Here is a 19,418-nt window from a genome sequence, read left to right as displayed (position 1 = left end):
TCTTTGGAGAGGAAAGGAAAGCCTAATGTGGAGAAAGCAGCATGGGTTGTGCTGAAATCAGGTGAGTAAGAGAGCAAAGCAGGAAGCCCGTCGTCTATGCACCCTCCGCACTGATTCTCCTCAGTCACCTCAGGTTAGTACCCCTTGATTCAGACGCTCTGAGCTGACATCACGTTTACCCAGGCACATCTTGTCCAGTAGTTGTGAGGAAAGATCTGAAAACGAAGATGAAAAGACAGGTTCTTAATTATTAACTTCAGGGCAAACCCATCAAGAAACCTTCCAGTTTTGAATGTCTGGATGTGTGATCTCTTGATTCTGTCCTGCTCACTGAAGAAGTCAAGCTGTGATTGATGTTCAGAGTCGTCCCAGGGCTCCTGCCTTACAGGTCTAGTGCTTTGTACCAACTCGGAGGCACTTGGAAAGCCAAGCTGAAGTTTCTTTCTCAAAATTATGGTTAAGAATCATGATGACACACTAGCAAGAAATGTATGTTGTTGGTTTTTGTTTTTGAAAAACAATCCTGCCTTGCACACTCCCTTCCCCACTCCCTGGTGTCATGTTCCTGGACAAGTCTCATTACCACAGGCCCAGTGGGGCCTCCTGTATCACCTTCTGCTGTTCCTTCAGGGGCACAAATCCAGCTGTTTCTTGGCCCATCTACCTGGATCCCAGTATACACTAGAAACCAAAACCAGAAGGAAATGTATGTTTCCCATTCTGTGACTGTCAGTGACTGGGGAGATGGAATGGTGTGGGATGTGCTGGGATACATAGACAAGCTCTCTTTCATCAATTTCCCAGCCAGAAGTAATTTAGGTTAATTTAGACAGGGTTTTTATTGACACCATGATCCTCTACTCACTTTTCATCACCATATACTCCTGTGGTACCCACTTCCTTCCAGGACTTAGACCCCTCTCTTCTAGAGGTGGCATCTTATTCTATGACATCCCAGCCTCCTCAGAGATATTATGTGCCTCTGCCTGGAATTTTCTCTAGTTCCATTCCAAGTTTTTTCTTCTCATTAAACAAACAAACAAAAAGCCAAACAAACAAAAAACTGCCATCCTTGGGAATGTTAGCAAAAATGTTTAAAATGTGTGCTTCTAGCCAGAATGAGCGGACCCTTCCTGAAAGGGTTTCCCATAGGGCTGCCATTGGAGCAGAACTAACCCTTGCTATGTGCATTCTTACTTTGTTTTCCTCTATCTGAGTCATTCTTTGTGAGTTTGAGTCACACAGCAGTCCCCAATTCTACAAAGACCACTAGTTCATGATAAGAAAGTTAAGACCTTCCTCTTCCAAAGGGTGGCAGTCTTGAGGGTAAATATTTTCTCACAGCTGTTAAAATTGTTTATTCATCTTAATCATCTAATTGCCAATTAAAAACAATTGCTGGTATTATGGAATAAATTGCCAATAGATATGTTTGTAAGATAAAAATTCTTTTTACCCTCTTCTGTGTGCATTGGTACTTGATTTTTTTTATGTATTACATACAAGAATAAAAATCAAGCCATCTTTCCTCTACCTCCTTGATAACCTCACTCCCTACTTTATTTTTGTCTCTTTATAGGTAGGGTTTTATTATGTAGCCTGGCTGACATAGAACTCACCACACAGAGAAAGCTAGGTTCCAACTTAAAGTGATCTTCCTCTCTGCTTCTAAGTACTGGGATTATACATGTGGGTCACCTTGACCAGCTTTCTTCCCTCTTGTATACAAATGTTCTCCAGCATATATCTTGATTTCTTGGTCCTATTTTGTTCCGAGTAGAATATTCCACAATAAATGCTAAAGGGCCATGTCTAAGACTGTTTCATGGACATGATCTTATCTTGGTCTCAGTATTTGAGTGTCTTGTCTCCACCCCCCTTTACTGGGGTTAAGATCAAGAAGTTCCTTGAAGGTAGAATATACATTTTTATTTGGTTATTTTCTTTAAGGCTTAGAGAACAAACCTGCAGAAGGAAATGCATAAAGAATATGCTAAATCCTTAGCCTCTTTAGTAACTGGCAAATGTACAATGAGATTATACTCCTGCCAGATCACCAAAATTACCTGACACTAACAAGTGCTGGCAAACATGTAGAGAAGCAGAAAGTCTTTGATTAGCAGTTTATAATGACACTGGACCAAAGCATTTTCCCATACCTTACTCTTGAGCCAAGTCCCTTCAGAGGGAAGTGCTCTTTCACTTGTGCACAGACACAGGGATTTTTATGGTAGTGCTGGTTGTAATAGTGGGGACTGGAATCAGCTGAAATATCTACTGTCAGGAGAATGCACCAAGTCTTGCTTGTAAATATGCTTACATGGAAAATATTACAGTTTTGAGAACAACTTGTCGACATAGGTGAGTTCACCGAGGATCAGAAACAACACATAATGATGAATAAAAGATTCTCTACCTGTAATAACATGTAATATGACAATCCCATATACATAGAGTTCAGAATATTTAAAGTGAAGTAATGTGTTTAGGCACAAGGAACTGGTTAAAATGTAAGTTAAAGCAAGATAATGACTCCATAAGTAATAGCACTAATAACTACTTATGGATCAATATCATGAACCACTAATGGATATTACAGAATATGTTAGCTGGGTTGTGGGAAACATGACTGCGAGGATAACAGGGCTTTCAGGCTAGCAACAATGTTCTAGTTTTAACTCTGTGGTTTGTTACTCTCTATTAAAATAAATGTGCATATTTTAGAAGTCCTTGTGTGTACCTCACAATATAAAAATGGGAAAACTCAGAGTAGATAATAGGCACCAAAACCCAGTAGTTCTATGTAGCAAAATAGGACAAATAGAGCCTACAACAACTAATTATCAATTCAAAATAACTAGAGAAAAATATAAAGGTTCCCAGGACCAGAAGTGATAACATTTTAGTATACAGAAATGCTGATTACCCTGATTTGATAATACACACTTGATAATATACATGTGTTGAATTATAACACTCTTTCGGTAAATTAACTAAATATTCCATTATGTGTCATTTACATTTGAGTTTATAATTAAGTTTTTTTTTTTCCCCCGAGACAGGGTTTCTCTTGTGTAGCTTTGCGTCCTTTTTCCTTGTCGAATCGCCTGCCTCTGCCTCCCGAGTGCTGGGATTAAAGGCGTGCGCCACCACCGCCCGGCCATATAATTAAGTTTTAAGAGAAAAGGCATCTATGCATGGTATGTGGTTAAGTGAGTAATGACGCTATTGTCAGAAGTGCCCCATCCCATGATGCCCTTGCTGTGAAAAAACAAAACAACCAGCTTTGACAAAAGTCCCTCTACTTGTTCATGGCTTTCCCTGCTCACAAATGCATGGCTTGGCCCATCTCCTTCGTGGAAAGCTGCAGTGCATTGTATCTCAGTTAAGTTCTAGAAACAGAACAGCCTTTTTTATTAGCTCTTTCACACTGTATCACATTGTCCCAGACTTGCATGTCCTGGATATCAGACAGAACATTTCTCAAAATATTAAATTACTTGATGTTATCCAAAATGTCTGTAATTCAATGGCAAGAGATGAAAAAAAATACATTTAAACTGCTTTTGTTGTTTCTCCTTGTATGAGGAGATGGACAGGAATCTGCAGCTTGGGTTTTTATTGCTCATGTTCTCTCTCCCAAAGCCTTCCCTTCCTAGAGACTGATTAGTTTGCTTGTACCTTTATAGATCTGCCTCTTAGTTTCCTTAATCATCTTTCGAATAGGTGGTAATTCCCCTGAAATCAGAAGCCTATCTAATGTACATACCTTAATTGAAATAGCTTAAAGTTTTAACATGGTTGCCTTTACTTATATGTTCACTTCTCTTTCTACCTTTACTACAATAATTTATCTTACAATTTTCATGGTCGTAAATGTCCTGGTATTAAAGCATGTCACTTGCTCATGGTGATAACACAGTTTTGCTTCTGTAGGATTGGAATGAAGGGCACTTACGGCGTGTTGATCACCAAGCGGTCCCACTGCCCCTTGATGTCATCTTCAGATGGCTGTTCGGTGATATAAAGGCCATCAAACTCCAGCTTCCTGGCAATTTCTTTCTCCCTTTTGAATACCACCAGAGGCACCTACAAAGGAGAAGACACTCATAACCTAGAGGTCTGTGCCTAACGTACCTTCTCCCAGGACCTATCACAAATCAACCTTCCTGTGTAATGGCAGTAACCCTTTACACTGGGATTTAATGCCTACACCTACACACGTACACACACACACAATTATGTATGTATATATACACACCATTTGCATGCCTAGTGCCCAACCAAGGAGGTCAGAAGAGAACATCCGATGCCCTAAAACTAGAGAAACGTGGTCGTGAGCTGCCATGTGGGTGCTGGGACTCAAACCCAGGTCCTCTGGAAAAGCATCAAGTGGTCTTAACCATTGAGCCTTGTCTCTAAGCCCTACACTGGGATTTTTAAGGTAACTAGTTGTACGGCCAGTACTAAGTAAATCTCACTCCTTGGCTACTACACCTACCCAGCCAATACTAAGTAAATCTCACTCCTTTGCTACTACACCTACCTTTCTGAAAGTTGAGCTGATCTGAGTCACTCTCTAAGGTTAAACAGTTGACAACAGTAAGCTATGCATGAGTCCTGAGAAGACCATGTTTAGTTCCAAGCTGAATGGGAATTGTCTACTAGGACTGCCAGGCTTAGAACCGAACCAAGAAGTAGAAAGGACAATGAACTTTCTAGAAGATTGGTCAACCTGGCAACGTGTGGCAGTTTCCCAACAGTCACTAGTAGGGAGGGGCATAGTCATGTCATGGCCTAAAGGTTAGTGGATGCAATGTGTTTTGATAGTTACAGTGATACAGTTCAGAGGTTTCTGTGCACACTTGTTACAGTATACTGATGTTTTCTTCTTTCCAGCAAACTTGCTTCTTTCTGTGATTACTTCTAGTCACTCTCTTACACAATAGACCTGCTTATTTGTGGGAGACACATTCCAGAATACCCAGGGAGTCCCTGAAAACATGGATAGAACCAAATTTGTATGCACTATGCTTTCTCTTAGACATGCATGAATTTGATGGCCTTTTCCATCTTCACTGCTCATTACACACTGTGGCCTTGACTTTTGCAGGCTAAGGTGTGATGGTAAAACCAGCTCATGTTTCTTTTTGCCTCTCCATGACATCATGGATAGAAGATGCCCTTACGGTAGATCTTAGCATCCTCATCTGATTTTCTGTTCTTCCCTCATTAAGAACTGTCACATTGTCACTTCAACACTTTATGTCTTCTCGTTGGCACTGCAGAGTTTCCAGTATCAGTACTCTTGCACTTTGGACGCCATTATTAAGTAAAATGAGAATTACTCGAATATGAGCACTATGCTGTCTTGCCAGTCAGTGTAATAACTGAGAGGGCTAAGTGACTAGCAGGAGGGTAGAGTATACTGTGTGAATACATTGGACAAAGGGGTGATTCATGTTCCAAATAGGACAGGATAGGATTTGTGTACGGTTTCATCCTACTACTTAAAATAACATATAATTTAACATTTATATGTTGTTTATGTATTGAACTTTAATTTTTTTGGATCACAGTTTACTGTAAGTAGCTGAAACCATGTATTAAGCAGGTCAGTGGGTGGTCATGGTACATAACTGTAACTTTTTTTAAAGACAGGATCTCATTTATGTAGTCCAGTCTGGTCTGAAACTCACCATGTAGTCCAGTGCGGTCTCAAATTCCTGGCAGTCCTCCTACTTCATCCTCCCGGGTGCTATGGTTACAGGTGTACACCACACACTCACCTTCATCTTAGACTAGACATGGTGGCATGGCTGTTGTGATGGCTAGTCTTCATTGTCAACATGATCAACTTTAGAATGACACAGGGGAAACACTTCCGCTGGGGGCATTCCTAGAGAGTTGAACTGGGGAGAAAGGGCCTATCCTGAATGCAGGTGGAAACATCACAGGGGCTGGGACATGGGACTGGGTAAAAAGAGAAGCCAGTAGAATGCCAATATTCCTCCCTGCTTCCCGAGACTGGATCTGAGCGAGCCTTGCACTTCGGCCACTGCAGGAGCTGCTCGCACTGCCACGTCTTCCCCACCACGATGGACTGGATCCTCAAACGAAGAGCCAAAATAAATCCTTTCTCTCCTGAATTGCCTCTATTGGGAGTTTTGTCCCGGCAATGGGAACATTAACCAATCAAGTTATACATAAATATAACCAGAGATCAACACAAACAGGGATAAGGAGCAATCCAATTACCTCAACTAACGGGATAGATTTAGAGAGGTCAGAAAATGCCATTGAAATCTCAGGAAATGAGAAGTCAGAATAGCTAGACCTCTTCTAGCCAAATAAATAAATAATAATCATTTATACACAGCCCTAGGTATCTCATTCATGCAGGATGCCTCTAATTATTTTGTGACATCTTTGGGACTTGAGTTTCCAAACTATGTTTTTAATGTTTTTCGTCAAAGGTCATTGCCTTCATACTACTTACACTTTGTTATTTCTGGGACAAAAGGGCCAGAATTATTTGTAAAAACTTATTTCTTATCCCTCCCACCTGGAAAACAGCAGACAACACTGAAGAGCAATGATAGGAAGGTGGCAAAGGGGCTGATATTAGGTATGACACACCATGAGGAAATCAGTGGCTGCTGCTGGCTCATGGATCATGTGGGCAGGGAAGCAGAATTTAAGCTACTCTGCTGTCTGTTTGGAAGGCTCTAGAAAATAATGTGATCACCAAGATGTAGTCTACTACTGATACCTGGGCCTCCAAACATTCTGCTTTGTCCTTCAAGGTATTTGTACATCTTTGGAATTTTAATCCACCGTATCATCTACACGTCACCAGTATAAATGCACCTCATCCCACAAGCTCTTGGATTTCAGATCCAGAAACAGCAGGACAGCAAACATGCTTCTGGATTGACTGTTGCCATGTTCTGGGTATCTTTGTACATGTGGACTCATTTATTTTCCTGGACTGTCAGTTATTATTCGAATATTCTTTCTTTTTTTTTTTTTGGTGTAGAAACAGCACTAGGAAGGTCACATGGCACAACAGTTATGAGTTCGACCTAGACAGCCTGGCTCCAGAGCCCATGCCGTCATGGTGACAATGGCAGACTCAGTACAGCAGAGAAGCATGTGTTCTCTCCAGGAGGAAGATGGAGTTCTCACATGATGCTATCTCACCAGGAGAAGAAAGGGACACAAAGATAGGATTACATTTCTTGGATTCTTTCCAAGAAGATAACTTAGTGTATAGTTGAGGACACTGCTTACATAATAAATAAGGGGGAAATGTAATGAAAATAAAGTATTTATAAAAATTGGTGTGATAGTTAACCTTGATTGTCAACTTGACAAGACTTAGTATCCCAAGGAGACACCTTTAGGCCTGTCTGTGGAGGTGCTTCCAGAGAGGTCTAACTGATGATGCACCCTGAAAGTAGGTGACACTATCCCATGGGGTTTGGGTCCTGGACTGAACAAAAAGGAGAAAGTGAGTGAATCACCAGCATTTGCTGTTGTCTGTGAATATAATGTGACCTGTTGCCTCTCCTTCCTGCTACCACAGCTAGACCACCTCTCACTGCTGTCTGTACCTTCCCCACCATGAAGGACTGTACCCTTAAACTGTGATCCAAAGAAAAGTATTTTTACAGCAACAAGAAAAGTAACCTATACTATCATTGTCTAGAAATAGAAGTGAACACAGAACACGAAAGAAACAGAATGATTGAAGATTAATGTACCTACAGTAGTGTCTAAAGATGGCCCAAGTGAGTGACGCTTCCTGGTTCATGACTTGAGCAACCTCCAAATTCATCTGTGAATCTGGGCCATCATGTGACTTACTTTAACCAGTAGAGGGTGGTGGAAATGACAGTGACAATGTGGCTAATTCCAGGTCTATTTCTTAAGAGGGGCTAGCATTTTCCACTTCTGTGTTCCTTAGGGAAATTCCAAATCATCCACACAAGAAGTCTACGCTACTGCAGAGATTACATGGGCAGGCCATGTGCAAAGGGAGATGCTCCGTGTCTACATGGAAAGAGGGAAGATGGACTCCCACTACTCCAGCTGAGACCCACTTCCTAGCTGTTCCTCTGCTGAGACGCCAGACACAGGAACTCTCCATCTTCACCATTTTCACCTACCTGAGATCCCCAAAGGCTGCAGATGCAGCCTTTTCACATTCAGCAGAGGAATGACTGAGTATATCCTGTCAGTCCACAGACTGAGAGAGAGAAAATGGTGGTTCTTCACATCAAATTTTGGAGTGGTTTGTTATATATATAACTGAAACAGGAATGCATCATTGAGATCCATCTTGGGTCTCAAATGGCTACAACCTAATGGAAAGGTACTTTTTATAAAAATCTGACAGCAACTCAATGATCACAAGAAGCTCTCATGGCTAATTTCATGTGTGCCTTAGTCTAATGACTCTGATACTAAGAGGTGCCTGAAGTGCTTCTCCTACGGCAGCATTGTCTATAGCTCACGTTGCAGATCTTCATTTAAAAGCCTAAGCTGGTGATTGAGATCCTGTGGTTGTAAGCAGCCCCTGAGTGGCAGCCCTTGTAATGTCCCCACTAGCCTTACTCTTCTAGTACCTTAGAAGACAAGGAGATGGTGGACTAAAAAATGACACTTCTTCCTCAAGAAGTCAGAAAAGACCTCGAGTGGCAGATGGCTAGAATGCTCACCTTCAGGCAGTAATAGCCCACCACACAGACCAGGGAGATGATGGTGTGGACAATGGCCAGGGCACGCAGTGTTGGTGCCATATACCCAGTGCTCTCCTGAAGAACAAAGAATACCATGGCTTCTTCCTCATCGTCATCATTGAAGGAGTTCCACAGGTTTGCAACATCCTCTGTCTCTTCCTCCAAAGGTTCTTCAGTGACCTGGCCCAAGATACACACTCATAACTGTCAGAAGGAGCTTCATTCAGTCACTGGGCTTTTCCTATAGTTTATGTTATTAGTACATGTAAATGTTACCAACCCAATGTTACCTGCTGAGTGTGGGGCAATTAGGTAATTTACTGATAAGAATCCCCAGTGTTGTTTCTAATACTTGCAAATAAGAATTAGGTAGAGACAAATCCTATCTCTTGAAAAGAAAGCCAAATAAATTAAATTATGGGCCATTTTATTATCTGTGTTGTAATCCTATTGTGAACGAGAAGGTAGCAAGAGTCCAGCTGGAGCACAAGCACAATTCATACACATTCCATATTCTCCATTCTTCGTCTTATTTCTGGCTTCCCCTTCTGTTTCTACAAATGACTCTCAGTTCTACACCTCTCAAGCTTTTATCCTGTAAATTCAAGTGCCTGCTGTATGTTTTAAACCAATGACACACACCTTACTATAGACTACCACTTAACTTCTATGGTCAACAAAAGTCAGTAGTTTGTCAAACTGAAGGTTGGTGTAGAGAAACACTGTTCTGTAACAAATTGGATTGCTAGTTTTAATCAAGAACCAGCAGAAACACAGAAAAAAGCAGACTATATCAAGAATTTAGGACCATTCTTTAATTCATTAACAGCCATTCACATGCAACATATAAGACCCACTCATCCATGTTCAGAGTCTTCAGAGGGACCCTCTGTTCTTAACTCTTGCTAACTCTTCCTTCATGATGGTTTCTCCTATGCGTCAACATTGATGGGTCCCATGATTAGTCCTCAAGGAACAAACTGTAATCATTATTTATTTCAAAATTTCCTATAGTTCCTATATGGCATCTAGCATATAGGCTATGCTCAATATTTGGAGATTAAATCAAATAGGAATCCAAGCAGTTGAAACAGTTTCCTAATTTGCTTCTCCTGTCGGCCTTCCTCCTGTCACTAAACATTGTACATTTTTTTTAGAGGTCAGTGTCTTAGAAATTTTTTTGGACATTAAATTTTTGTTCCAAGTAAGAGTAACAGTTTTTGTTATAGCTTTCCCCCCACGTTGAGCATGCTTAGTCTGTTGTGTAATAGCAAATTACACCTCAATGAAGTATCACCTTATAAAAAAGCAGGATGAAGTTGATAGCGAAGGCTACAAACAGAGCAAGGAACCTCAGGTTGTAGAAATTCCTGGCCAGGTAGTGCTGGAAAAAAAAAAGGATAAGCAGAAGTAGAAGAGCCAAGGGTATGAAGGCGAACCTCCCTGTCCGACCCTGGGTAGAGGTTTGCAGGGTATCTGTGCCTCAGTTCCTGCTCTTCTAAGGAAGCCCTGGCCTTGTCAGCACAGGCACAGATTGTTTGAGGGGAACCAAAAATGTTGATTATTTAAAAATGGCTTAAGAGAATGTCTGAGGAATCCTTACCTTGGGTCGTGTCCCAGTAAGCCAGATCTCTCAACATGCCATTAGCAGAGAGAGAAGCAGTCCCCTCCCCTACACAATGCAGCCAGACTGTGGCCCAGAGTTCTTATCCCTTTCTGAATCACAGCCCTAGGCACCTCCTTCATCCACTTTCCCAGAGTGTATCGTTCTCACTGCCATCTTCCCTGGAAAACTCAGCCCTCAGAGGATGGACCTGCAGCAGCTGGGGAGAATCTGACCCTGCATGGGGCCTCACGGATGATGCCAGCTAGAGTGTAATCCTGGTTGAGGAGCAAGTGAACCTCAGGGGGCAACGGATCAGAAAAAGAACAAATATGTACATACTATGTATACACTGAAGCTTGCTTGTACTGACGGTAACGCTATTTTGGGGGCTAGTTGGGCAACATAAACTCATAAAGAAACTTTTTTCCTTATCCCAATGGATCGATTTATTGAAATTTTGGACCAGGATCAACTAAGTCCCCATGAGAATGCACATTAATCTGCTTGGGAGTGGTGTCCAGGTAAAGCCCCATTTCCTTCAACACAAGAGAAAGAGGAAAATAAACAGAAAGAGGAGAAGAATGGGAAGGAGGGAGTGGAGGAAGCATGTCTAAGGAAAAGCGACACACACCAGTGGCCAGCTCTCTGAGGTCTGCCAGGCCAGCGCCTCTAAGAGGAAGGAGCAAGGGGCAGAGAGCTCACCAGTAACTTGGTCTGGTAGATTTCCAGCCCTTTGAAGAAATTGGCCATGAAGGCTTCTGGCTTCTCAGCCTTCTGACCACGCCGTCGCGTCTTCTTCAGTGGCACTTGTGTCCACAGGTACTCGGCTTGTCCCTCCTCCTTGGCTTTGTCCTCCTTTTCTCTGTCTTCCATGCTGCAGGAGTGAGATGCTGACTCAGCATGCAGGAGAAAGGCAGGCCGAGCTTGGCCCTTATCAACCCACTGCCTGGCCATGAACTCTATATTTAATGAGTAGTGACTATTTTGATGAGCTGACGTGTACACTGGATATAATGAGTATGTGCTGTTTGGGAATTACACTTAACAACTTTTTTTCTCCCTTAAAAAATGGTGTCTTTCCTTACTAAATAAGCCTTCTTAGGATTAGCAATGGTACCTATTCCTATAAACTTGAGCAGGAATTAAATGTGATGTCTGAAAGATCTAAGTACAGGCCTGCCATATAGTAGTTATTCAATAAACATCACAAATTGTGTACTCTCAATGTTATATGAAGTTGCTAAATGTGGGTATTTGATAATTTTTTCCAGTCAATGTAACCCTGATGTACTATTGGAATCATAAAGTTAATAACTGTATTATAGAGCTGAGGTTAAATAAAAAGTATGCCCAGGGCTTGTAGAATACCTGTTGCTTACATGGATAGAAGTCAGGTTTTCTATTTAACCACAGTTACACAATGGCAGCTACCAGCCAACATTATCCACCACAGCAAGCAGAGTAGCCCATGCCACCAGGAACTTACTCAGCCTTCTCAGATTCAGCCTTTCCTTCCGCGTCATGCACTGCTTTCATCTCTGCTGCCTAGATCAAAACACAGCAACCAGTCAAGACTTCCTCAGAGCAACAAGTTCAGGACGAACCTTTCTCTTTATGGTTACAATTCCCAGTGCCTGTCTGTCTGTCTGTCCGTCCGTGTCTCTCTCTCTCTCTCTCTCTCTCTCTCTCTCTCTCTCTCTCTCTCTCTCTCTCTCTCTCTCTCTCCCAAACCTCCAACCCTTACCCCATTTTGGCTTCTTTCAGGATTTCAGGGTGCAAAGTGTCTTGCTGTACATCAAACCTGCTGCTATGGAGAGAATTTTCAGGCATCTGAAAATTCAGTTGCCCTCCTATTATTCACTCAACTCAAGCAGGAAACTTACACTCAAACCTTAAGTGAGCCCTATGGAAGCAGGAGGGAGATAGGATATGGGTTTCAGGGTATCTAATCTGGAATCCCCCTCTATCTGACAAGCTTTCTGCCTGTCCCCAATCCTCCTGTCACTTTCCTGGTCCCTCTGCCTGATAGCCACTGCACTCAGAATAAAACCAAGCTCCTCAGTGAGGCCAGCCTACCCTGTAGGGTCCAGGCTTTCTCTCCATCTTTGTTCTCACGTAGTACTACTTGACTTGTTTTCTATTCCAGTGCTCCAACCTTTCTTCTCATGGAAAGGAGTCTGAATCCTTCTGTGCACCAGCAACTTTTCAGTAGTCTTACCCCTGCCTGGATCATGAAATCCTGGCTTTCCATATGCCTGTCACGCTTCGGGATTTGGCTCAGATCTTGTCTTTTCAGGAACCTTTTGGCTGCCCCGATTATAGCAAATGCTATCAAGAGTTATATATCTATCCAGAGGATCTAGATGATTCCACCCTGTCCCTTCTAACCCATTAGTTTGTTTATTAACCTGAACAAACATCACCAAAGGTGATTATCTTATTTACTTGTTATCTTTTCCCACTAGAGACTAAGTTTCAGGAAAGCAAAACTTTTTTTGTTAACCAGAACAGAGTCTGGTGCACATAGTACCTGCCTTTATCAAAGTCTCTATCCTTTATCAAATGGTTCTGTGTCATGAGCCTATCCAAGAGGCAATGCAAAATGATTGTTACAGGAAGGACACCTATGCTGGTACCTCCCACCGTGGCTCTCCACACCTCTCCTCCACTTCTCAATACTTCCTTCATAGCATACTTCTTATTTGCACCGACTTGTTCAGTGTCTGTCTTTTCTATAAAATTACAAGGCAAAAGGCTTTCTCAGTTAGCATTCAATTCTCAGACCCCAGAATAGTGACATGCGAATGTTAGCATGTCACTAGGTTGTAAAACAGAGTAAAACAGCGTATGGGTATATATTATCTAAAAAATTTTATGTCTTCCTAAATGTTTGTTTCTGCTTTTCTCTAAAGATTTAACACTATTGGTCTTCTAATAGTCCTAATTCAATTAAAATTTAAAGCTGACTTTGGAGTTGGAGAATGGCTCTCTCCTTCTTTAAACTCAAGCATGTTGTTAAAAGGAAAATGCAAACTCCCTGTATCATGCCAGAATAAAAGAGCCATCTTCTGCTATGGGACAGGACAAAAGCCAAATTAATTAAGGGACTATTCTATTACTAATCTCAACTCTTTGATTCTATTCTGATTCTTTAAACTTTTCTTAAAGAATGAATTTTATATCAAAATTTACAAGATTAATATATATATAGATATATACATTTTAAACTTTGTTAAGATATGAATGGTCATATAGAGTACTAACTAATTCTAGAAAATAGGCTTCAATTAGCTGCATATATATATCTTTGTGTTCGAGTCTCTTATCAGTTTTCTGCAGGAAATCCACGGCCAGGCCTAACATCAACTGAAGTCTCCAGAAAGAAGATGGGGCCCCACAACAACAACAACAATTCTATGTGGACAATAATAATATCACTAAGCTGACAAACATCATCTACAGATCAGCTTTGAACTACAAGGTGCTCAGAGCAATTTTGAGATGACTAGCTGAGATGATCCAGTCTCAAAGACTACTTGAATAAGGACTTGAGATAAACCCTGAACTTTGGCATTATACACAGACTGGATAATGAAGGATATAGTTACCTTTCCTAGAATTTGACAATTAGCCTAAAATTTTTCTTTCAAGATAAAGATAACTTCGCCCATACCCAGCAGGAAGCAATTTTAAGAATACGATGCTCACATTCCAAAGAGGTGGTGTGGGGCAGGTGGTTTTTTTGGTTTTTTTAGTGGGTTTTGGGTCTGGAATAATTTTCATTGTTTGGGAGGTTGGTTACAAGTTGTTGTCAAGGGTTAGGAAAAAGGCTAAGGAAAGGAGATTAGATTTAAGGTTCTTGCTTAAAAAAAAAGAAAAGAAAAGAAAAGAAAAGAAAAAGACAATTACTAGTTTTAAATACTTTACATTGGATTGGATTGTTTTATATTGTATACAAATTTGAAACTGATATTGTTAGAAAATGCGATATGTATATTTCTAATTGTATTTATACCATTCATTTAACAATGTAATGCAATTTTCTGATCCTTGAATGTTATTATTACCAACTATTAGGATATAAAGAAATGAAAGTTAGTAGTTAGACATTACAATAGAACTTGTAGTCATATTAGATATGTTTTAAAAAATTGAGCAGATATATTTTAGACAGGTCATCTTCAAACCCTTCAGAGATCTACAGAATATGGCATTTAAAATGTTTTAATAACTTAGAAATTTTTCTTTTTTGAGACATGTCGGCTCCTGGCAGTACCAATCTACTTCAGAGAAAATATGGGCATTGAAGAAACTGCATATGGAGTTAATTTTCATTGTGGCAAAAGTTAGCCACTGAACGACAAAGTATCCTTGAATCAACAGGACAAAATGGACAGACAGAACATGAAACAAAGGGCTGCTGATTCTTGCCAAAACAAGTGTGGTTATGGCTTTATCAAAAGCATCTTCTGAGGCCAGGACAGTATGGCACCATCCCTGAAGTGGCCTTCGTAATCTGGAAAAGGTACAGTGCCCTTTTCTTTGAAGGCAGCTGAACAGGCAGTGGGCCGATGGCTTCTGTTGTGCAATGGAACAGCAGCTGAAACAGTTATTCTTGAAGAGTAACTAAGCTCACGCCCCTTAATAGTAGATTGGCATTTAATAGAGGGATATGGAGAACAAGAGGATGCTGAGATGAAGCCATATATTACACAGCCAAGAAGAATGGATAGCTGAATTAAAAAAACCATCAACAATTTCCAGAATTTAAAAATCCTGAATCATGACATGACACTAGTGGAATTCAGGTGTTTTTGGTACATGGACTGCTCTCACCCAATGTGAGGTTGAACTGTTGACCTTGTGTACATCCTACTTCACAAATGAGTCTGTCAGATACACTAAGCCTATAGGCTGAAGATGATGCCCCAACACTGCAGAGAAACCTCAGGTGACTGTCCAGGCAGCTGACTGTTTCTGTCAACTCACAAATTTTTTGGAAGTTGCTTGCATGCACTTCCTGTTTTTATTTTTGTTAGCTAATATTATTTCCTTCTTGGGTCTCTGAGGGAGTTGGAGATTAGTTAGTTATAGTTGAAGATTAATTAGGATAGAAAGTGAATTAGATACATTTTGGACTTACCAAAATAGGATATATAATGGAATTATTTTCTCTGATTTGTCAAATACAAATGGACTAGACATTGTTTAGGTATTTATTACTTGTATATATTGTATATAGTTATTGTACTTTTGTATATAGTTTTTCTTATGTTAGTTATTAACCTTTTGCTTTTTTTCTTTTTATTAAAATATAAAAGGGGAAATATGGTGGTATTTTATTTGTACTGAAATGTGATTTTATTGTATGTTAATAAATAAAGTTGCCTGGGGTCAGAGCTATTAGAGCCATAGAAAGAGCATGGCGGTGTGGCGCACACCCTTTAATCATAGATCTCTGTTGTGTTCAGGGATATAGCCAGCATTTGGAGACATACACCTTTAAGACCTGGAGGGCTGTACTTACAGGCAGTGATGAGGCAGTCACGTGTTTGGGTTTACAACCAATGAGAAAGGCAGAACAGAAAGACTATTTAAAGATATACACACAGGAAGTATGTCTCTTTCGGAGAGCTAGAAGCACCGCAGGAGGAAGGGTAAGATTTTAGCTCTGAGCTCTGACCTCTTGGCTTTCTCTTTTACATTGGCTCTGTGTTTCTTATTTAATAAGACAGTTGGTTACATCTACACTAGGTGAAATGAAGTTAATGGATGGATGTGATTTTGTCTGCAATCTCATTTCTTCCTTTGATGCTAAAGTGGTATGGGTGAGTGCATGTTGCAAGAGAAGGAAACACCCAGAACATCCTGTGGCCAATGGTCTCTGTTACTTTTGTCTTATCCATTTGATCTAGTTAACTGACTCAAAGCCCTAATGATAAAAATGTTCCAGGCGTGATCAGACTCACTGACATAATAGGCTGTCAATAAACAGTAGTAATTATCTGCTGTGGATATCACTCTATATAAATAAAACACTGATGGCCAGTGACCAGGCAGGAAGTATAGGTGGGACAAAGAGAGAGGAGAATTGGGGAAACAGGAAGAAGGAGGGAGGGACACTGCAGCCACCGCCAGGACAAGCAGCATGTAAAGACGCCGGTAAGCCACCAGCCACGTGGCAAGGTATAGATTTATAAAAATGGGTTAATTTAAGATATAAGAACAGTTAACAAAAAGCCTGCCATGGCCATACAGTTTATAAGTTTATAAGCGTCTGAGTGATTATTTATATGTGGATTGTGGGGACTGCGGGGTTTGGTGGAACCTGGAGAGAAGCTCTCCAGCAACAATTATCATCATCAATAGCATATGATGTTGGCTAAGTATTAGTGTTTAGTAACCTTTCCAGCTAGTGAAACTCTGATCTACTGAGATTATAATAAGAGGAACAGAACATATCTATTATTAGAGCTTCAGGGAAATGGAGTTCATCAGAGCTTACAGGGTATATAGAAATGCTGCCTCATAAGAAATCTCCTCACTCATTACACTTGGTTTCCTATGCTTTCACTGAATCAACCTGTGCACCATGAACACTAATCTAAATAAAGTCTGAAGTAGGTGAAGGTCTCGGATCATCTATGTTCAGCTCTACAATGTACTCTAGTAGTCTCTTGGTGGCTAAACACTGAACACTCATCTAAGTCACAATGTCCCATACTGGCAAATCTGGGATGTCAGAATAATTCTATCTGAACAAGCATTAATGTTATTACCTGTGCAAAACCATGTACTGATTTCAAGATGTGTTACAGTCATTGTGGGGACAAGATAACAGACAGAGATTATGCTCACCTGTGCTTTCCTTTTCTTCCGCACAGTACTCTCTAATGTAGGGGTTATCCTTGCCGATGATTTCAGAGAGGTCACCCAATCCACTTCAGGCCCTTGTTTTAAGCCACTTTCTTTCTTGGAGTGGATTCCAAAGAGATCTGACATAATGTCTGTATCTCCTGGCTCACCTTTACAAAGTGGACCAGCTCAGTGGTGACACCCGGCTCAATCACTTCTGCCCTGTCAGCTTCCATTGCATCATCATGGATCCCAAATTGGGTGGGGTCAGGCATGTCACCTAGGATCTTGGTCACTCTGATGTTCTTTGCTCCTTCTACAAGGCCCCTCCAAACACTTGTGTTCCAGAGGATCTGAAAGATTCCTCCCAAGATGGTGAAGAGCAACTGGAAGAGGCCCACGAACAACGTCCAGAAGAAAGAGAAGAACACCTTCACCAGCTCCTTCGCACTCATCTTTTTTACATTCCTGTACTGTTTCCTGAGGTTCTTCAGGGTTGCCCTCTTCAGAAAGTTGGTGACATTTCTCTTTGCTGAGGCACAGGCCATGGCAAAAGCAGAGGCAGATTCAAAAGACTTATCTTCCTCCTCCTCCCCGTCCATATCTATCGCATAAGCAGAATCTTCACCCTCTTCCTCTTCCTCTTCTGGTCTGTCGGTTGAGTCAGATTCTGAGATCTGAGATGCTAATTGCATCTCAAAGATTGTGTCCTCACAGAAGTTCACAAACAACTCCATCTTCTCTTGCTCCCCACCCTCATTGACGACATCAAAGATGAATTGTCGCTTCGATTCCTTCACTTGAGGTTTTTCCCACTGAGTTCGACTGGATTCACTGATCTCAAAATAAACACGCTCGATTTTCTTGGCCCCACCCATGATCTCGATTCGACCCAGGTATGGTTCAAAGTAATTTAGCACACTTTCTGCTGGGTCCAACAGACACTTTAGGCGAGAATCATTTGGCATGTGTTCGGAGAGATTTGTCAATAACACTGCCACATTGAACCCAATGTCCTTGGCTGGCTCATGGAACCGCTCTACAAAATCAACATAATTAAACATGTCGTTCTCATCAGCCTCTGTACATGAAAGGAGAAAGTCAATCTCTGACTGTGTATATTGCTTTAGACCTTCCATGGCCTTCTGGAATTCTTTTCTGGAGATGATCCCTTTACCATCTGGGTCATATTCTTTGAAGGTGTCTGAGCTGGTTAAGTCTTTAAGTTTCAAGAACATGTCAAAGAATTTCAAGATCATCTCTACATTAGTAGATGATTCTACCAGTGTGTCAACCATCTGCTTTCCAATAGTTCCGTTTACCACATTTCCTGTGAGGCAGGTTTAAAAAGACATACAAATACGTAAATGAACCCAAGCTATCGTGTAACTGAACAGGTAGCTCTTTTTAGAAGACTTTTGTGCCAAATTAGTCAGTTCGTTTCTGACCATGATGGTTTGGAAATAGTTAGAGAGCAGCAAGCCATAACAACTACCCCACCAGGAGCCAAGGGGGAAGAAACCCAGGGCGAGAGGGAAATGGCCAAGCCATGGCCTTGTTTCTGCCTTGGGGCCTAGGAGGTGGTACCTATCAGATCTCTGGGAATATGTAGGGATACATGGTGTCCCTTTGATCCCCTTTGACCTGGGAGGGTGCCCAGTTAGATGGCTGGCATACACAGTGGCAGCCAGATGTGTTGAAAGCAATGGGGAGAGCGAGAGGATAGGGAGGGGCAAAGCTTGGAGGTTTTCCCCAGTTCATTCTGGCTTTCCTATTGGCATCAAATGAGTTGGTTTCAGGCTTTGTCCATCAGACCATGTGCCCCTCACTCATTCTTTTTTATTTTTTTCTTTCTGAAAATTTGTCATTCTAACCAATGTCTATTGACATCAGTGACCTGCCGGAAGGATAATCTGTGTGATTAGTAAGGTTAGCGCTCAGACCAATGACAATCATGTGAATGCCTAGTTATACCAAACAGCCCAACCTTCCAGTAGGGACAGAAGCATCACCACCATGTCCTGAAGGAGATCCAAGAGTTCCTTCAGCAGCTCGATCTGACTGGAATCCTAGAACAGAAACAGGAGATACCCCTGAGCTATCTGATCCCTCAGCAAAGTACAGGGCAGTGAGCAAGGAGGGCCTGCTCTGGAAAGGTTAGGTGAAGGCTGCATCAAAGTCAGGAATGAGCTCCCTTCTCGCTGCAAATGAAG

At 41.3% G+C, this 19,418-nt stretch overlaps 2 protein-coding genes across 2 annotated transcripts in view; one reads left to right on the top strand and one right to left on the bottom strand.

The window, feature by feature from the left end:
* The window catches only part of Ryr3 (ryanodine receptor 3), a gene marked incomplete at its 5' end in the record, with an annotated part of 626,824 nt that overhangs the window by 423,296 nt on the left and 184,110 nt on the right, over positions 1-19,418 (top strand).
* The window catches only part of LOC119087872 (ryanodine receptor 3-like), a 42,509-nt gene continuing 26,855 nt past the window's right edge, over positions 3,765-19,418 (bottom strand). The window contains 10 exon segments of the mRNA XM_037205087.1: positions 3,765-4,089; positions 8,724-8,924; positions 10,042-10,128; positions 11,053-11,224; positions 11,837-11,895; positions 17,209-17,251; positions 17,253-17,292; positions 17,295-17,381; positions 17,384-18,535; positions 19,193-19,274. Coding sequence (XP_037060982.1) covers positions 3,955-4,089; positions 8,724-8,924; positions 10,042-10,128; positions 11,053-11,224; positions 11,837-11,895; positions 17,209-17,251; positions 17,253-17,292; positions 17,295-17,381; positions 17,384-18,535; positions 19,193-19,274 — 2,058 coding nt within the window. The 3' untranslated portion in view covers positions 3,765-3,954.

This window comes from Peromyscus leucopus, chromosome 4, assembly GCF_004664715.2.
Source record: "Peromyscus leucopus breed LL Stock chromosome 4, UCI_PerLeu_2.1, whole genome shotgun sequence".
In the NCBI taxonomy this organism is placed as follows: Eukaryota; Metazoa; Chordata; class Mammalia; order Rodentia; family Cricetidae; genus Peromyscus; species Peromyscus leucopus.
This window is presented reverse-complemented; position numbering and strand designations above follow the sequence as displayed.